General features: G+C 42.9%; 1 protein-coding gene across 10 annotated transcripts in view; it reads left to right on the top strand.

The window, feature by feature from the left end:
• Positions 1–21103, top strand: part of ST3GAL5 (ST3 beta-galactoside alpha-2,3-sialyltransferase 5) — a 106601-nt gene that overhangs the window by 63565 nt on the left and 21933 nt on the right. For 2 of the 10 annotated variants that reach the window (XM_048849173.2, XM_048849172.2), the window contains exons 2-3: positions 12716–12812; positions 19297–19411. In XM_048849173.2, the coding sequence (XP_048705130.1) occupies positions 12718–12812; positions 19297–19411 (210 nt within the window). In that variant the 5' untranslated portion in view covers positions 12716–12717. The other 8 variants (XM_048849179.2, XM_048849178.2, XM_048849176.2 and 5 more) reach the window with 7 other exon arrangements.

Here is a 21103-nt window from a genome sequence, read left to right as displayed (position 1 = left end):
CAGCTCACCCCCGCTCTGCCCCCTCCCCTGAATGCACCGCCCAGCTCTGCTTCTCTGCACCCCCCACCCCTCAGAAGGGCGGAGAAGCGGAGCTCGGCTGCGCGTTCAGGGGAGGGGGAGGAGGCGGAGGCGGAGCGGAGGTGAGCTGGGGCCGGGGGTGGGGCGGGGAGCTGCCGGTGGGTGCTCTGCACCCACCAATTTTTCCCCTTGGGTGCTCCAGGGCTGGAGCACCCGTGGAGTCGGCGCCTAGGCCGCGGAGCCTAGCGCAACGGCGGGCGGGGGCTGCCTGGCGCTTCGCTCCCCTTCCCCCCCAGCCCCCCATGTGGAGGAAACGCCACGGGGTCGGCGCGGAGCCCGGCGCAGGTAGGGGCTGGGAAGGGGGCCCCGGGGGCGCAGCGGCGGGGCCTGCAGGGGCGGGATGAGCTGGAGGGGCTGAGGGGTTGGGGGGCTGTATTGGTTGCCAGCGGGGGGCTATGGGGAGAGGTTTTTGTAGGGAATGCTATGGGGGGGGTGTAAGGAGCTGGGGGGGGGTTTGGTGGTGCGGTGGCTGTGGGGCATGGGTGGTGGTGCTGTTTTGTGAGGCTGTTGGGGGGCTGGGAGGGTGTATTGGTGGCCGGGGGGGGCTATGGGGAGAGGTTTTTGTAGGGAATGCTATGGGGGTGTGTGTAAGGAGCTGGGGGGGGGTTGGTGGTGCGGGGCTGTGGGGCTGTGTTGTGGGGCTGTATTGGTTGCCAGCGGGGGGCTATGGGGAGAGGCTTTTGTAGGGAATGCTATGGGGGTGGGGGTGTAAGGTGCTGGGGGGTGTAAGGGGCTGGGGGGGTTTGGTGGTGCGGTGGCTGTGGGGCATGGGTGGTGGTGCTGTTTTGTGAGGCTGTTGGGGGGCTGGGAGGGTGTATTGGTTGCCGGGGGGGGGGCTATGGGGAGAGGTTTTTGTAGGGAATGCTATGGGGGGTGTAAGGGGCTGAGGGGGGGTTGGTGGTGCGAGGGCTGTGGGGCATGGGTGGTGGTGCTGTGTTGTGAGGCTGTTGGGGGGCTGGGAGGGTGTATTGGTTGCCAGGAGGGGCTATGGGGAGAGGTTTTTGTAGGGAATGCTATTGTGGGGGGTGTAAGGGGCTGGGGGGGGGGTTGGTGGTGGGATGGTGTTTTGAGGGTATGTTGGGGGGCCTGTAGGTGGTTATGTGGGGGTTGGGTATTGGTTATTTTAGGGTTATGGAGTGGTCATGTAGGGGATATTTTGGGGTCTGAAGGGAGTTATGGGGGTTGTTGGTGGTATTTTGAGGGTTCTGTAAGAGGTTACAGGAGAGCTGGGGAGGGAGTATTAGTTGCCTGTAGGAGGCTGTGGGCATGTTGGTTCTGGGGTGGTAGTAGGTTTGTAGGGGATGTTATGGGGGCTGGAGGGGGTTATTGGGCAGGTTTGGGTGCGAGGGCGGTGTTCAGAAACTTGTAAGGGAATGTTATTGGCAGAACTTGCCTAGTGATGGATTTTTCAGTTCTCTGGCAATTCTGAAAAAATCGTAAATCTTGTTTGGGGTTGAACTGAAAACAAATTGTTTAGAATTTTTTTGGCATATAAAAAAACAGGAAACATTTCTAGTTGGGTCGAATTAAACATTTTTTTCAAGCCAACTCATATTTTTTTGTTTTGATTTTAGGCATTTTGTTAAAAGGATGACTATTCACAAAACAGGGGAGGGGGAGATTGAGGAGGTGGTGGTGGCTGGTGGTGCTCTCCTTATAAATTACTTGGGATGTGGGAGACCCAAGTTCTATTCCGCCCTCCCTCTGATATGGAGAAGTGATTTGAATTTGGGTTGGCTACATTGTAGAGAGTGCCCTAACCACTGGGCTGGATGTTCTGGTGTGGGTCTCTCTCCTGTTAAAGCTGTTTCACTCTGTTTAAATAAACAGTCCTTAAATTAGGGATTGAACTAGGATCTCCCATATCCTGTGTGAGTGCCCTAGACTCCCGGGCTATAGAGGCATTCTCATTCTCTTTCCCTGGTCCAATTGTTCATTGTCATTCATAATGACAGTGGGCCAGGGAAGTGGAATGACGCTCTGGCTCCAGGGGGGTTAGGGCATTCACCCAGGATGTGGGAGACCCAAATTCAATCACTACTCCAATGATTGATTATCTAGATTGAGGCCCCCCCGCCCCCGAATATCCAGCACAGTAGGTAGGGCACTCTGCTACAGTCCCAGGTGAGTACACTAACCATTGGACTAAACTTTATAAAAGAGGCACCCCCCACCCCTTCCTTCAACTGTTTTGTGACTCCAACCTGAAAAAAATGACGTTTTGGTAATGTCAAAACAGTTTTGACCAAACCAAAAAAAAAAAGAAAATATCTGTTGAATTTGACACGAATTCACTAATCGTTTTGGGTCAGCTGAAATATTTTCCCCCAGCTGCTCTAGTTACAGTTTGTTGGGAAGGTTTTGGTGCTGTGAGGTGGTGGGAGAGTTTGTAGGGGATGTTACTGGGTTTATATGGGGTTATGGAAGTGTTGTGTGGGGTCTGTTGGGTTAGGGAAGGACTGTAGAGGGTTACTGAAGAAGTTTTGATGTTGGTGACTAATAATGAAGGTTTGGAGATTTCGGAAATGGGGTAGTGTTGGGGTACTTAGTAAGGCGGGGAGAAGAGGAGCGTTCTTAGAAGGGATGGGTTGCGGGGGATTTGGTTTTTGAGAGGGCAGTTTGTGAGAAGTGGTTTATTTTGTTCAGAGGAAGGGAAAATCCTGTTTATGGGGTAAATTTACCTCTTTAAATAGATCAAGTTCTCGGCTGTACCGTCCCTGGTACCTGCTATATTCAATCACACAAACTGGAACTAGCTGTGGGGTCTTCTAACCCCCATGTTTGCTATTGTAAGTGACCAAGGTGCATAGCTGGAACATGTGCAGTTGAATGGGTGATGGCGCAGTAGGGGGCTGCCTTAGGTGGCCACAAAACCCCAAAGTACCAGTACTGTGGGCATATTGTACTGAATAAGAGCTTCTCATTTAAATTGTGGAAGCTGCAGCAAGCTTGATTTGGGGTTCTATTGCCAGCCAGGAGTGAGTGGGTGGAACAAGTAGACTATATAATTGCCTCTGCTGCATGCTTTCCCATTAAAATAAATAAAATCCTATTCTGTTGCATCATTTCTCTCTCTGTCATGTGGTCTGATGCTCTAAATTGGGTTGAGGATCTACTAGATTCACAGCTGTCAAATTGAAAGAGATTAAATGGATTTCAAAATGAAAGAGAAATTTGCAAAACCGTTTTCCGTAAAAGATAGCAAAACTTTAAAAACTGCCTTTAATCTAGAGTGAGGAAGGCTTTCTCCAAATGATAGACGTGCTAAGATTGTGGAGGTGAGTCTGTAACGGATGTGAGTCTTTCTCAGCACTATTTTTGAGATGAGAAATTTTTTTTGGCTTATGTTGTTTTGGGTTTCCCCTGAAATATGTATGTTTGCATTTGAGTGTATGGTTGGTGTGTATTTTTGCAGCTGTAATTTGAAGCAGTAAAGAGGCAGAGTGGAAAGAAATAGCTTCTTCTGCTATTAAAACATATTTCCCTGACTCTGCCCCTCTTTAATAGTCAGGGCCAGCCTTACAAAGCCTCGTGATGTGGGGAGCCACTCAGGGTGCTGTAGTCAGGTGAGTGCTGTCTGAGTGCTGCAAGCTGGTGGGCCTAGGCTGCTGGAGCAGGGTGAGTGTGGGTGAACCCGGGGCTGGAGCCCCTGGGCAGGCGGTGGGCAATGCTGCCCTGAGCTGCCAGCCTGGTGGGGAGGCACAGGCAGCAGGGCTCACCCCTGCAGAGCCAGTGGGCTAGCCCCTGGGTCCCCCCTTCCTGTGGGTATGGATGGTGTTCATGCACCCGCTCTCCTGCTAGGTGTTCAGGGGGTGCATAGCCAGGGGAGCCCCGGACTCCTTCCTGTTCAGCCCGGCCGGGCTCTGCGGCCAGGAGCTGGCCCTTTTGTTTGGAGCCCCACGCTGCTGTTCTCAAACTCAAAGAAAGGGCACCAAAATACAAGTTTGCCCGGGGCTCCATTTTCCCTAAGGCTGGCCCTGTTAAAAGTACTCCAGGAAGATAGTAATTCTGCTTATCTTCTGCATTTTGCCATTCTAACTTATAATTGTAAAATGCTACTTTAGACCTCTAAATATGTGAGGGGAAAAATGTTTAAGAATTTCTTTTGGGAAAACAACCTTTTCCTTCCTGGATGATTATTTCTGTTGTTTGAACTCAGAAGTTGTAAGGGTGATCAAAATGTGTGTGTGCTTCTTTATTTTGCCACATTTAAAGAGATATTGTAAAGATTAGAAATCTATTTGTGTGTTGCAAATGGAAATTTAGGTTAATAAAAATGAACATTTTAAAACATCTAATTTGCTTAACTATTCATTTGGGTTTTTAATTTATATTTCTCTCTGGACAGTGAACATAGACTATGACTTCAATTTCAGGCTCTTACATGCTGAGACTTAGTGTTTGGGTTGCAGATACTACAAGGGAATATTTTTGTTTAAAATGCTTTCTGTTGGACTTAAAAAAGAGAGATAACGGAAATGTTTCTCTTGGTCTTAGCTTTTGTAAAAACTTATTTTATGTACTATGAGCTAAATTCTGATGATGACACTCTAAACTTAAACTAGCCCTGGACTTAGGTCTCCAATTATATGTGGTGTCTTTGACATAGTTGAATAAATTTGGTTCACAAATAAACTGTCCACAATGTTAACATCTCCAATGTTAACTCAAGCACAGCATTCACACCAACCTAAGATTCTTTAAGTAAAGTCTGTTGGTAAAATATTTATCTTAAGGAAGGTTGTGTCTCTGAAGAATTGAGTGTGGGTTTTGGTAGTGGTTGTAGGTTGGAAGTGAAAGCAGGTTTGTCTTGGCTTTTACGCTAGAAATAACAGATGTCCGGAGAATATTGTTTAGCTGAAAGTTGAGTTGAGGACACATGTTCAGTACTGTTTCAGCAATCAGAAATGGTACCGAACCTCTTCTACAATTTTGTGAAGCCCTTATTTCGTGTAATGTGATAGAAACGATTTTAAAAAAGCATTCCTTTTCTTAGGTGTCATCTATGCATGTTTTATTAAACAGATAAGGTGAGCGTCCCAACATGTGGTTCATGTGCAGAGGTATCTGTAACCAGGAGTCCTAGGGTCTTGACTACACAGAAATAGTTTTTTGGTATAACCCAAGGTATGGTGGTGGTAATTAAAAAATACACTCATAATTTTACAAAATAGAACACGTTATTTTTCTTCCTTTTTAACTTTATGCGAAAAGCCCTGCAGATTCAACACCTCCTGTTGCTTAAACTTCTACACCAGAATTTCATCATCCCTAATCATGAGCAAAGGTGGCGTTTCCATTTTCTAGAAAATTTTGACATCTTTTCTGCAAATTATTTTTATTTTTTATTGATTTGATTTTTTCCAAATACAACAAATACACCAACATACTATTTTCTTTTATAAAATGATTGTTTCTTGCCTCTGAAAAAGGAAGTGGACCAGTGCATTTGGAAAAAGGGAGGACTTTACACTGAGTGTTCTCTTTCCTGTATTATTGACTTAGGCTCTGTGGTGTTATATTCATATGTTTCTTTTAATAAAGTCTGATAGTGGCATATAGAAAACTTTCTGGGAAATGGAGATGCTCATACACCAAAAAGAATGGGTAGTAAGTGAGAAATGGAGGAAGAAAAAAGAATTGTGCCTTCACCTCTCTGAGTAACTTCCAGGGTTGGGATTCCAACCAAGCTGCTGCCCTTGAATTGCATTGCTTCCCCTCCAACTTTCATTCTGACTACTTGGCGTCTTGGAACTTTTCAAGACTTGTAGCCGCATATAATGAAAATAGGCTTGGCACAGTTTGATTTTTTGTTTTGTAATTTTGATTGATATTATCAATGTTTATTTTTAAGCATTTTTTATTTTTATCCGTTTAAATGTTCACAATTGTGCAAAATTATGGGTTTTAAGCATTTTCTTCAATTTTTATCAAATTAAATTTTCACAGTTGCGGAGAATTATGTGGGGTGTCAGACAATAGTTATTTAATGACTAGATGTTGAGATTCAGAAAGTTAAAGCTTTATAACTGTTAAATCAAAAATTGTCAACATCACATGTCAAAATATACAAAGTAACTATCTTTAAATCAAACTCTAGTTCTTCAGCAGCATTTTTCTTTCTTTGCCTATCTGTAAATCTGGATGATCATCTATGGAAATATTTTTAATTGGTTTGTGTGTGTACAGTGAAGGCAACATTTACCAACTATTGGAAATAATTTCTTTAATAAGTTTATTAAGGTTTACCATGACTCAGTTTCCACACAAGCATTCATTTATTTGTCCAGAGGTCAGTTGGTGTTGGTTACATCCAAAATTACAAATACAAGCATATATGCACTTCTATACCACTTTCTAGCAACAATACAGTTATAAACATTGGCCAGCTACTCTTAACAGGATCAGGCGCAGGAGATGCCTTTCCATCATGGCATGACTCCAGAGGGGTAAGGAAAAGCTCTGTCAAAGAGACCCCTAGAAAACTTTGCTTCTTATACACTATAATAAACAAGTGGTGTCACTGCTTGTTATTGGACCTTTGCAGAAGCCAGATGAGGGAGTTTTAAGACTGAACACTGTACCTGATATCCAGTTAACCATGTTTTCTGTGTTTCCATTACCTCAGCTCAACCTTAAATAAGATAATGCTGGTATTTCAAGGATCACTACAAGTTTAACACAAACAACTCTTCTTTCTCATGATTTCATTATATGTGGTCACATGCTTTTGGTTTTATCACCTGTGCTAATATTCAAACTCAATTTAAAACCATAGTTTACGCAGTTCTAATGTGGGCCTATATTCCTACACTAACAGTTTCCAGTAAAAATCTAATTCTTCCAAGCCTAATGTTAAAGAACAAAGAGATACCTGCACTTAAAACAAAAATAGATCTGCAACTAGGATCCTTGATTTCAAAAGGCCAAACTTTAAAAAATTAAGGGAATTAGTTAGGGAAGTAGACTGGACCACAACTATCTGAAGCCTGCATCCCAAGCAAGGGGAAAAAAGTCATAGGGAAGAGTTGTAGGCCAAACTGGATGAGCGAGCATCTCAAAAGAGGTTATTAAGAGAAAGCAGAAAGCCTATAAGGAATGGAAGATGGGAAGGAAGGAAAGCTAGCTCTTGGAAATCAGAAAGAGTAGAGAAAAGTGAGAACTGCCAAAAGCCAAGCAGAGTTGGACCTTGCAAAGAAAATTAAAACAAATAGTTAAAGGTTCTATAGCCATTTAAATAAAAAGAAAACAAGGAAAGAAGAAGTGGGACCACTAAGCACTGAGGATAGGGTGAGATTAAGGATAATCTAGGCATGACCGAACACCTAAATGAATACCTTGCCTCAATTTTTAATAAGGCTAGTGTAGAATTTAGGGGTAGCGACAGGGTGGCTATTGGAATGAAGAAATGAAGATATGGAAGTAGAAATTACCACATCTGAGGTGGAAGTCAAACTCAAACATCTTAATGGGACTAAATTGGGGGTCCCAGATAATCTCCATCCAAGAATATTAGAGGAACTGGCACATGAAACTACAAGCCGAATAGCAAGGATTTTTAAAGAATCTGTAAACTTGGCGGACATACCCTATGACGAGAGAATTGCTAATACAGTTCCTATTTTCAAGAAAGGGGAAGAAAGTGATCTGGGAAACTACAGGCCTGCAAGTAATTTGTTCCAAGACCTCAGCTGTATGGAAGGTCTTGAAGCAAATTTTGAAAGAGAATGTAGTTAAGGATATAGAGATAAACGGGAATTTGGATGAAATACAACATAGTTTTACAATAGGTAGTGTGTCCAACTCTACAATAGATGAACGTGATCTGCTTCTTTGAGAAGATAGCTGATTTTTTTAGACAAAGGAAATGCAGTAGATCTCATGGACCTGGATTTCAGTAAGGCATTTGATACAGTTCCACATGGCAAATTTAGTTAAATTGGAGAAGATGGGGATTAATATGAGAATTGAAAGGTGGGTAAGGGACTGGATAAAGGGGAGACTACAGTGCGTCATGCTGAAAGGAGTTTAAGAAAGATTAATTCAAACTGGAACAGGTGCAGAGAAGGGCTATTAGGATGATCTGATAAATGGAAAACCTACCTTATGAAAGGAGACATTAAGAGCTTGGCTTGTTTAGCCTAACCAAAAGAAGGCTGAAGGGAGATATGATTGCTCTCTATAAATACATCAGAGGGATAAATACCAGAGCGGGAGAGGAGTTATTTAAGTTGGGTGCCAAAGTGGACAGAAGAACAAATGGATATAAACTGGCTATCAACAAGTTTAGGCTTGAAATAGACAAAGGTTTCTAACCATCAGAGGAGTGAAGTTCTGGAACAGCCTTCCAAGGGGAGCAGTGGGGCAAAAAAACCTAACCGGCTTCAAGACCTATAGTTAAAGTTACCTACTTTTTCCAGTATAGACCTTGTTTTCAGTTGCTTATATGTTTGCCAAACTTAAACCATTGAGGATGAATTTTTCCATGCTGGATGTTTGCCTCAGGTGGATTTTTAAAAAAATAATCAGTAAAAAAGGCTCTGCCATTGCTCAGAGTGAGGTTAGGGGAAAATATGTTGTTTTTCACTGTTAAGGCGCTTTCCCCACTCCGAACTCTAGGGTACAGATGTGGGGACTTGCACGAAAGACCCCCCTAAGCTTATTCTTACCAACTCAGATTAAAAACTTCCCCAAGGTACAAACTTTGCCTTGTCCTTGAACCGTATGCTGCCACCACCAAGCATTTTAAACAAAGAACAGGGAAAGAGGCCACTTGGAGACGTCTTCCCCCAAAATATCCCCCCAAGCCCTATACCCACTTTCCTGGGGAAGGCTTGATAAGAATCCTCACCAATTGGTACAGGTGAACACAGACCCAAACCCCTGGATCTTAAGAACAGTGAAAAATCAATCAGGTTTGTTAGGGGGCTTATTCCTTCACCCACTTACTTCCCTGGTCCTTCTCGTATGAATAGAGAGCAACAATACCCGAAGTCCAAAGGTGCAAACAATTCGATGTTTATTGGGGTGAACTTCCAGCAAGCATGATTCCAGTTTCCTTCCTTAGTATCCTCCTTCCCAGCTCTGACACCACAGAGCCTTACACCTGTGTCCCTGTTCCCATTCCTACCCTTAGCCAAACATGATTCCAACTTCCTTACTCCCATTCCCTGTTCCCATTTCCCCCTTTAGCAAAACATGATTCCAATTTTCTTACCCCCATTCCCTGTTTCCCATATCCCCCTCCCACCCACACCCACTCACTTCCTCATTGACTACAGATTATATAGTAAAACTTGAGTTCTGCTTAGCTATACCTTAACCAATCATTTTCCTAAAATTTAACTAACCAATCCTAACATATTGTAACATGATTATGTAACCAATTATATCTCACCACCTTAATTAGTTTACACCCAGCAAAATTAATTATACAGCAGACAGGAACAATCACAGAACCAGACAGAGATTATACAGACAAACAATAGCAAAGTGGGAACTATAATGACAAAACAATACAGAAGTGAGGATTTCACATCCCAGCTATTGATAAGTGAGTTCTTGCCAGACAGGATGCTATCAAACTAAGTTTCCTTTTACATTTTCTAGGCACTTCCCTTTCTCTGGAGGTGATAGGAATACAATCCTGTCCTGATAATGCCTGACAGCCCAATAGCACCTTCTTTCAGTGTGACTAGTTTGGAATGTGAGGATGTGACTGTTCGCTTCCTAGCTTATGGCTGCCTCTGCTGCTTAGCCAAAGGCCTTAGCCTAAGAACAGGGCCTCAGACTGTCACAGTAAGAGAAGGCCCTTACACCAGCAGACAGTGATTTTGATTCTTTCTTTTATACCTCTAGAACTAGCCAAGTGATAAGAATACACCTAAATTCTTAAAGTACAGGCCTTTGCAGACAGGCCTGAATATCTATATCCTAACAAGGTTCTTAAAAGAAGAATTTTAATTAAAGAAAAGGTAAAAGAATCACCTCTGTAAAATCAGGATGGTAAATGCCTTACAGGATAATCAGATTCACAACATAGAGAATCCCGCTAGGCAAAACCTTAAGTTACAAAAAGACACAAAAACAGGAGTATACATTCCATTCAGCACAGCTATTTTACCAGCCATTCAACAAAAGAAAATCTAACGCATTTCTAGCTAGATTGCTTACTAACTTAAGGAGATATGAAGAGCATTCCTGATCTGTTCCCGGCAAAAGCATCCCACAGAAAGACAGACCCTTTGTTCCCCCCCCCCCAGCTTTGAAAGTATCTTGTCTTCTCATTGGTCATTTTGGGTCAGGTGCCAACGAGGTTTTCTGAGCTTCTTAACCCTTTACAGGTGAAAGGGTTTTGCCTCTGGCCAGGAGGGATTTTATAGTACTGTATACAGAAAGGTGGTTACCCTTCCCTTTATATTTACGACAACATAAAGAAGAGTGCTCAAACTGGCTGGTATTCTTACAAAGCACATGAGGAAAGAGCTCTGAATCTGTTTACCTCCTCCCACAGCCATTTCAAACTGCATAAGTAAATCATTGTTGTACAGTCAGTATAGTCAGCAGATATTTGAGGAGCAAAGTAAAAACATTTCTAGCTGAGGATGCTTCAATTTGCTGAGTACTCTTGTCTTCCCACTGAGTTATGTGAGAATATTTTTTGTTTAAATGTGAAATAGATCCAAGAGTCATGTGTGAAGATATTTTGTGAGGAAGGATGGTCCAGTGGTTAGGACACTAGTCTATAATCTGGGAGGCATAGGTTCAATTTTCTGCTCTGCCACAGATTTCCAGTGTGACCTTGGGCAAGTCATTTACCTTCTCTGTGCCTCAGTTCTCCATCAGTAAAACGGGGATAATAGCACTCCCCCCAGCTCACTGTGGTAGTGTGAAGATTAATATATTAAATAATGTGAAGTGCTCTGGAGTCTGTTCATGAAAAATGTTATATAAGACCATGGCATAATTATTATCATCATTTGTTATCATGGGCGGCAGGTATAATAGACCAGAGAAGGCTCTGCCTTTCCTGGCTGCAGCTGCTGCTGTGGGATGCTGGGCTGGGGCGTCTGTGGCAGAGCAGACTGGGGCTGCTTGGGTTGGTCGGCCGGCTTGAGCCGCCCCGGGGCTCCTGTGGTGGGGGTAGGTGGCTCGGGGTTCTGGCAGCCAGGGGCTTCTCTCTTCTTTTTAAGAGACTGATGATAGTAAGTACATTTCTTAACATAAAACATCAATACCAGAATCAGAAACTGCACAAGATTCTGTAATAGAATTTTCATCCATGGAAAATCAGTTTGTAAAAACTTACAAATTAAGAAAGATTTATCTTGAAGACAGTTTTTAAATATTTTCAGTCTCTTAATACTCAAATTGGCTAAACAGGGGAGACTGAGCACTTCACCAGCATACAGACGTGTTGCAAAATGATACCTGCAGTGTGTAAATGCAGTTAAACAGCACAGCGTTTTTTACATCCAAACAAAATAGCAGCAGAATCTTTAAGAAATAACGTAGAATAGGGAAAATTACACTTGTGTAGGAGACACAATTTATCTTTAAGAAACAGAAAACACTAAGCCACTCCAGAGGAGGAGGTCAATTTTTATTAGTAGTTTTTGAGGTCAGAAAGCACCATTATGACTATCTAGGCTGACTTTCTGCATCAATCCTGTAATTTTCTGGTTGAGCTAGAGTGTTCCTTAGAAAGGCATCCATTCTTGATTTTAAAGAGTTCAAGTGACTGAGTTGCTCCAGTGGTCTGTTATTCTCATTGTTAAAAATTGCGCCTTGTTTCTAGTCTGAATTTGTCTGGCCTCAGCCTCCGGTTTTTGGATCTTATTATGCCCTTTTCTACTAGATTTAAGGAGTCCTTAACTATCACAAATATTCTCCCCATATAGGTTCCTATAGACTGTGATCAAGTTACCTGTTAAGCTGCTCTTGGATAAACTAAAATATTTATCTGTGTTTTAGATAACACTGCTTTCTTATAAATCCATTGAAACCTACTCTTCGGTTTACCCTCCGTTTAGACATTCTTTTCGAAACTTGGTCATTTAATACATCACACCTGCCCTGTCTCTACAGGGGCTCCCTACTTTAAATATTTTATTACTTTCTTGTATGTTGTCATTGATGTAGGTAATGCTGAATAGAATTTAGAGATACAATAATTGCCTTGGATAGGAGATCGGGCTTGTGTGTGTGTGTGTAATATATAAAGTGTAAATGTAGACTATAGTCAGTTATTCTGTTCTATGATAGCTTTATACAACTTCTGTGTAATGTAATTCATATAGTTCAAAATGTTGCATTTCCTATTATTTAAACTCGCATGAAATCTATGCTTTGTAAATAGTAACACTTGTATATTTTTAGAATTGCTTCCTAGCAATACAGTTGAGAGTTGATTGGGATGAATTCATACATTCATTGTAACCCACTGGGATGAAGTGATTCTCAACAATACAGAAATTTAAAACTGCGATTCACCATTGACAACAGGGTAAACAAAACCACGGATCTATTCCAGGAAACTTTCCACTTTAATTGCTCATAGTAATTGAATGCCTTCAGAAGCTTTTTGAATGTATAGCAACAAGGATTCTTATTTAAAGTGGTGTGTTTTTCTTTACAGCAATGCTGAGTGATGAAGATAATTGTGTGAAGTTGAAAAGTGATCAACCAAAGCTGGTCACACATGAAGATGAAAAGACCAAGCTGGTTTTTAAAAGGTACTCTCAAGTAAGTGTGTCTCTGTCATGATATATTAGATTTAAATTGCTGTTTAATCAAACATGCTGCAGGGTGTAAGCACTGAAGATACCTCAGTGATATGTGGTATAAAAGCCTAGGGAATGGGATCATCACATCTGCCAAAGGGAGTTAAGCACCCAATCACATTGAGATCCAATGGAAGTTGGGTGCCTGTGTCATTTTTTTCAAGATGCCATCCTCTGTCTCTCTTTGTATATATAATATACACAGCCCATTTCCCCACCTCCCAATAAGAATTTAGCAGCAAGCCCTGGAATATCAGTTTTATTTTGTGTCCAATAAATCATCTTGCCAAGACGCTTCCATAGTGTGGTACTTGATGAAAATAGAGTACAGTGGAAATGCATTGTAGATCACTGAATTTTCCCATTGTTCATTTACTTGCTAAACACAATTGTTTTAAAAAATGTTGCACCAAAAATGTTTGTCCCTTGTAGTTAGTTCTAATTTGATAATACTTCATAGCTAGTAGTATATTAGTATAAATGCTAAATTATATAAAAAATAAAGATATATATTTGTATTAAGGCACATCATCACAGTGTGAGCCATTAAATCTTTGTGAAGTGTGGAGAATCTGCCAGTGTTTTTATCGCTTACTAGCGTGTGGATTAGCAAACTTCGCTTTTCACATAGAACTTATTAAAATAGCTGTCTGGCTGGCATATACTGAATAGGTTTATGTCAAAGACAGTCAAATGGGAGCTGCTGGGTGCTCAGCACTTCTAACAATCTAGGTATTATTTAGGATGCCTAATATAGACTTCAGAGCTTAACTTTAGTCACTCATTTGTGAAAATCTTGGCTTTACTGTATATTTACTTCTGACATGCAGAAACCAAATATACAGTCATTAATTTATTAAAAATTATCTACGCTACTGTAAGTGACTGACAACTAATATTTATTTATTGTGTATAAAAATCCATAAATTGTAATGGTTGGCTTTTGTTCCATAGGAATAAATGAACAACTAAACCTCAAAAATCAATAACCAGATTTCCTAATAACAAGAAATTATTCAAATTAACTAACAAGAACGATATGCATTTGTAACGGTCAATTTAAAAATATTTTTATTCTTTATCGTATAAGTGTTTCTAAGATATCAATGACGAAATAGCATTTTTTGGTTTTGTGTTTTAACATGACAAAACAGGCTATTGACATTGTAACATTACTGTTATACAATAGTCTTTGTCAGAAAGTACTTAATTAACATTATTTATTCTGTTCTGGGTAAAAATATATAAAAAATCATGAGTTCTTAGGAAAATGCACTTTTTATAGCTGAGTATTGGCAAGGACTCCATCAGTCTAAAACACCTTGGCTGTGCCTTCTCAGAAGCAATAGCAGGTGAATTGAAACTTTTTTGCAGCAATAATGATATAAAATCAATTTTTTGTCTCCGTAGAACTTCTGTGGTGGGTTGTAAAATTCTGTGCAATTTTTGATTGACCTACATATGTCTAATTATAAAAAAAACCAAAAACCTCACGCAACACACTGCGTGTGCATATAAGCAAAACTGACTAAATGTGTGACCTTGTTACTGTAGCCTTTGTTTTTCTCATCCCTTCTTCTCTATTGTGTATTACTCTATCTTGGCAGAATCTTGATTGTAAGCACTTTAATGAAGGGACATTGCTTGCTGCTTTGTATTTTTGTGTATTTTTTTTTTAATTGTAAAGCATCTGGCACACTCCAGGATTCTGTAGCTTTAAAATAAAAGACAAATGCAACACATACACTTATGGTACATTTGAATAAGCTGAGTTTCCAAAAAAAAGGATGCTGTTAAGTAGTGTAAAAGTGCTGGATGTTGCATTCACCTTGGAGGCTTAGTCCTCCATTAGCTGCATTTCATGTGAACTAACGCTTAAGTCAAGGTTGTTCTTTGAGTAATGGTCCCTATCTGGATTCCAGACGCAGGTGCACATGCGTGCCATGTGCTGGTGCCGGAACTGATCAGAGTAGTGTCCATTGACCCACACGTGCTTTGTGTGTCAACTGTGTGGTATGTCTGAGGCGGTAAGAGGCTGTGCGGGTTGACGCCACTACAGTTCCCTCTTACTGCCGCGTGGCCAGAGTTGGAACCCCTGCCAAGAGAACTGCTCTTCGTTTCTGCTGTATATGGTGGTTGTCCGTGAGTTTTCAGTAGTTAGTTAATTTTCCTTGGACTTCTCCCCTTCAGGGGTTTCTTTCTCCCTGGCCTGGGGACTATGCCCCAACAAACTGGCTTCAAGAACTGTGACTTGTGCCGTCGCTACTTTTTCAGTGAGAGGCGAGCACATTCGTTGCCTTTACTGCCTTGTACTGTTTCTCATTGCCCGGACTCGAGCAGCTTGTGAACCTTACCTCCGCAAATATCTGATGGAGGAGCAATGCACCCACGTGCTCCACCAGATCTGCTGGAACAGTGCTCGACACCGGTGGTGAGCGCTTCACTGGGCCCCTCCCGTGCAGCACTGCCTCACCTGCCGAAACCCCACTGCGTGCACAAGAAGCATGAGCATAAGAGCGGTTACCCGATGGGGACAGCTTCTAAATACAGTATTACCTCCCCGAGCCGTGCTAGGTCAGGCAAGAAGTCGTGTGCAGCTGTGGATGCTCCTGCTCCAAAAGCCGTCGTACGCCACTGGCACTGTCTTCTGCTTCGGCACCTGGGCCACCTCCTTCGCCCTCGGCGCGGTCGACACCGCCAGGACCTTCTGGCCTGTCCCACCCAGTCCTGCGCACTCTGGCATGCTTATCACCCCTGATGCCGTCAGATGAGCTCATGCTGCCTTTCGTTGGCTCTCCGCCGCGCTCTGGACCCCTGCCTGTTCCGAGACTCCTCTCTCCAGCGGACGAGCCCCTCCTGCTCCAACCCGAGCCCTTTCCACCTCACGGCCTGGTATTTGGATGGGGCTCGCATTTAGACCAGGCTTGTTCTGACCCCATCTAAGACATCCTCACTGAAATGGCTAAGTGGCACCGCTTCAGCTCATGGGCACGCTGCCATCACATCTTTCCAGGCTCTGTCTCCATTCCTGTTCTTCTGGACTACCTCTGTCATCTCTGCCAGTCAGGCCTCGCTCACTTCTCTGTCTGCATCCACCTGGAGGCACTCAGTGCCTTTCTTCCTCCTGTGGATGGCTTCTCCGTTTTCACCAATCCGATAACCTCCCGCTTCCTCTGCAGCCTTCTCAATGCTTTTCCCCTAGTACGAAGGCCTATCCCCTCTTGGGTTCAGAATCTGGTTCTCTCTGTCCTCATCAAGCCACCCTTTGAACCCCTCATCACTTGCTCTTTCTCCCATCTTTCCATGAAGGTGATCTTCTTAGTGGCTATCACCTCCGCATGATGCGTCAGCAAACTGGCCGCCATGATGGCGGATCTGCCATTTACCATCTTCCACAAAGACAGGGTCTCCTTACGTTTTTACCCTGAGTTCCTGCCCACGGTGACTTTCTCCTTCCACCTCAACCAGAGTACACACCTTCTGGTCTTCTACCCTAAGCCATACGCCTCCCCCATGGAGTGCATATTCCACTCCCTTGATATCTGCCGAGCATTAGCCTTTTATCTCTACCACACCCGTGACTTCCGAGTGGCCCATTGACTCCTCATCGCCATCACAGAGTGCTGTCGGAGTTGCACCCTTTCTTCCCAATGCCTCTCCAAATGGATCTCCCGTTGCTTCATAACCACTCCACATGGGCGTGTGCAACCCTGTTGGCTTTCCTTGCGGATGTTCCGTGGCAATAGATATGTCAGGCAGCTCCTTGGTCCTCTGTCCACACCTTTTCCTCTCACTATGCCATGATGATGGATGCAGCAGCTGGTCATGCTGTCCTGCAGACTTGGTCTTCTCGAGAGCCCTCATGCCTGCTTCCCTACTGACCGCTGCTCGCTACTCTCCTGCGTTTGGAATCCTGACATAGGGACCATCACTCGAAGAAGAAAAGGTTATTTACTGTAACTGGAGGTTCTTCAAGAGGTGTGGTCCCTATCTGGATTCCACTCCCGCCCTTCTTCTCCTATGCTCTGGCCTGTCCCACCCTATGATAGCATATCACCCCTGATGCCGTCAGATGAGCTCATGCTGCCTTTCGTTGGCTCTCCGCCGCGCTCTGGACCCCTGCCTGTTCCGAGACTCCTCTCTCCAGCGGACGAGCCCCTCCTGCTCCAACCCGAGCCCTTTCCACCTCACGGCCTGGTATTTGGATGGGGCTCGCATTTAGACCAGGCTTGTTCTGACCCCATCTAAGACATCCTCATCCTATGCTCCGGGCTCCCTTTGCTTCCTGGTCCGAGGGAACTGGAGGGGTGTCAGCCTCTTAAACCCTTGGATGCGCCACATGGTTGAGGCATGTGCAGGTCAACAGAGACTACTATGAACAGTTCTGGCTCCAGTGCATGGCGTGCATGCACACCTGTGTTTGGAATCCAGGTAGGGACCACACATCTTGAAGAACCTCCAGTTACAGTAAGTAACCTTCTCTCATTCTTTAATCCCATGCTTTGTGAGGTTAGAGGCTGGACAATCACATGCTATCATATGTTCGCAGCAAAAAAGACATCTGTTCTTTATAGTTTATTTTAATCCCTTTCGGAACAAGGGAATAAATATTAATAAACATTATCTATTAACATTCTTAGGGAGTAGCCCCCATTAGGGGAACTAGCACTGGGGACAGGGGGGAGCATAAAGTCATAACTGTTTAATAGTAACAATTTATAATTACTCTCTCCGACGTCCCAAATTAAAGGTACAGCTTTGGCTTGTGTCATAGAATCGTAGAATCACAGAATATCAGGGTTGGAAGGGACCTCAGGAGGTCATCTAGTCCAACCCCCTGCTCAAAGCAGGACCAATCCCCAATTAAATCATCCCAGCCAGTGTCTGTGGGGAAGGGATGGTAGTGGAACAAGAGGACAGAAACTATTGTTTAAAATACTTTCAAATAAATATTTAAAGTGTACTATAGCTAGGGCCCTACCAAATTCATGGCCATGAAAAATGCATCCGAGACTGTGAAATCTGGTCTTTAGTGTGCTTTTACCTTGTACTATAGGGATTTCACAGGGAAGATCAGCATTTCTCAAATTGAGGGGCCTGACCCACAAGGGAGTTGCAGGGAGTGTCAAGGTTATTTTAGGGGGGTCACCAAAAATATTGCCACCCTTACTTCTGCACTGTCTTCAGTTCTGGGCAGCAGGAGAGCGGTGGCTGTTAGCCAGGCAGCCGGCTCTGAAGGTTGCGCCCTGCCAGCAGCAGCACAGAAGTAAGGGTACCATACCATGCCATCCTTTATTCGGCGCTGCTCTGGCGGTGGCTCTGCCTTTAGAGCTGGGCGCCCAGCCAGCAGCTGCTGCTCTCCCGCTGCCCAGCTCTGAAGCAGTGCCGCTGCCAGCAGCAGCACAGAAGTAAGGGTAGCAGGACCGCAACCCCCCCTACAATAAACCTTGCAAGCCCCCCACAACTCCTTTATGGGTCAGGACCCCTAAAATTACAACCCTGTGAAATTTCAGATTTTAATAGCTGAAATCATGAAATTGACGATTTTTTTAAATCTTGTGACTGAATTTGGTAGGGCCCTAACTATAACGCTCCATCTAAGGTAACAGCGCTCAGCTGACTGGTAGTTCTTATTACTTCTGTTGTTCAGATAGCAGTTCCCAGTAATAATACTCAACATTCACATAGCCCATTACCACTGAGGAAAACCTGGATTAGAATGATTCTAGGAATGCTGGCTTTTTAATATAGGGCGGAAAGTTGGGTGTCTGGGTGTCTTTTTAAATTTATAAATCCTGCATTCTGGCCTTCCAAGTAACCTAAAATAGATCTGGTGGCCCCTAGGTGGTGGTTTGAACACCCAGGTGTGGGATTTTAGCCTCTGAAGTTTTCAGATTGGGTTTTCAGCACCAAAAACATTTTAAGTATTTTTGACACTGAAAACCCAGTTTGCAACTGCACTCTTTACATGAGTAGTGTTTGTTTTGGCCATTTTTAAGAATGAAGCAAAACTATTCTTTTTAAAGAAAACAAAAAGTACTTTAGTGTTGTCCCAAAATTTACAGAGAGCAGCCTGTTGATACAGTCCAATTTGATGCAGGACACATCAAGGTCATTTAGTTTAAAGTAACCGCTACCAGTGCAGAACCACGCTACAAAGCCAAAGCATCCTTGAGCACCAGTCTCCATATTACAGTATTTATCCAAGTTAGTGCAAAAAGCTTTGAAGGGGCGAGGAAGAATGTGGCTTACAGCATTAGGACTGTGAGTGTCTCAGTATGGGTTGCATTTAAGCATGCTTTTTTACAGTTTTTTTTTTATTTTTTTTAACTTGCTCACATTTTATCAGCTTCACAAAGGAGTAGTTCGGAAATAACTGCACTGTTGGCGGTGGCCCACTGCTCTAAAAGTAATCACTGGCTCTTGTTCGTTTTAGACCTGTTATACTGCTTGCAGTCGTGGTGTACTTCCTTTATATCCTCAAGTTACGTTTTGGCCCTGAAGAATGTGACATGAAGAAAATGCACTATGTGGACCCTGAACGTGTAAAGGTTTGCTAGCCTTTATCTGTATCTAGCAAATGTTACTGGTGTATTGTGTAGAGTTGGAAAGTTCACCGCAGGACCTGAAACGATGGAGTTGTAGGCTGAAGTCCTGCAATGCAGGCAGATGAATTTACTTTTCTATATGCTCCATTACCTGGACTGAGAGGCTGTTTTCAATTCTTATGCTTATGTAGGCAGTGAGACTTACACAGAGAAAATTATAGAGTTTTAGGAATAGAATTAATGAGGAAGAAAACAATGGTTTATGAAAGAGTAATGTTTGCCATCACAGATATGATACATAGTTTGAAAAAGTTTATGGAAGGTTGCAAGAAAAGAAAAGGACTTAGATATGTATATAGAATTCTATGGCCTGATTATCTTGCCAGTTGCATGCACAGAATGCCTTTGGCCTTGCTGCAAGTTGCAGAATGGATGGGATGATTAGTCAGACTTAAAAACCAGCTTCTGTAGTGCCACACTGGAGAGTGTGAAGGCTTGGGAGTTGTTCTAAAAACTGAAACATTATGCTTGCTATTACACTGTAACACAAAGGTGCTGACTCTCACCCTGCATTGGGAAGAAGGAAGAATTTGGTATTCTGAACATCTGATTAGAAGTCTAAAACACCCTGAGCCTGCTTAAAATTTTTTGGTACCTGTAGGGTCTGTTCTGCACATCTGTGGAGTTCTTCTAATTGCAATTTTAAAAAACCTCCCCTTTTTCCATTTTTCTTTGTTCCCCTTTTTCTATAATCTTAACATCAGGCTTGCATTTTTGACTCTCCCACATATATCACACAAACATCTCTTTGTTTTCTACTTGCCTCTGTTCCTCCCCCCTCTCCATTTTGTTCTTGTTTTTATGATAAATCTTCTCATTTGTTGAGCAGTGATAAAATGGCATCTTTGCCTTTGAACTGTATTAAAGCTTCCCCCTCGTACCAGACCCCAATTTGCAGGTTCTACTCTCTAAAAATGTGCAGGAGGATCTTGTTTCAAAGAGACAGATTATCATTTATTTGGCAGGGGAAGATTCAGCTGAAAGCTGGTACTGTAGGTTTTTATATTGGTACTTCATCTTCATTTTAAGGAGAACTTTAGACCCTTCACTTTCAGGTGAACATTTTAAGCGTGGTTATAGTGGGATTTTTTAAGTGACCATAAACATCTAGATTAAAATCAGTTCACAAGTCAAAATGCTGCAAGTCCTGTCTTGGATGTGACGGAGTTTTTCTTTCCAGCTTACATGTCTCTGGTAGTACAGCTTCTGCAATCAAAATTTAGCTGAAAAATTTGTTACTGATGGATAAGGCAGAGCAAAAACCATCTTCCTTTCCCATAGCTCTATTGGCCATGAACAAAAATAACCAGTCATTGCTTGAAAACGTTCAGGAAGCAGACAAGCTTTGTAAAAAGGTACCATTTTACATAGTAATTTTTCTGACTGCACCTGCACTCTAACTTACTCCTAAAGAAATCTTCCACCTGAAAGAGGTAAGTTATACTCTGAAACCTGCACTCTTGATAACCCCACAAACAGGAAGCTCCTTGTTTTAACTGACTAGTTTTAAATTTTCCACAGTTGGTGGTTCAGTTTGGTTTGTCTTTCTAAAACCTACATCTGCTAATTTACGGATGTCTATTGACCTCGTGGGAGGTTGCTTCAGACAGGAGATGCTATATTTATAATACTGAA

The sequence above is a fragment of the Caretta caretta genome, chromosome 4 (assembly GCF_965140235.1).
Source record: "Caretta caretta isolate rCarCar2 chromosome 4, rCarCar1.hap1, whole genome shotgun sequence".
Taxonomy (NCBI): Eukaryota; Metazoa; Chordata; order Testudines; family Cheloniidae; genus Caretta; species Caretta caretta.
Note: the sequence above shows the minus strand (reverse complement) of the source record. Positions and strands in the feature narration are given on the sequence as shown.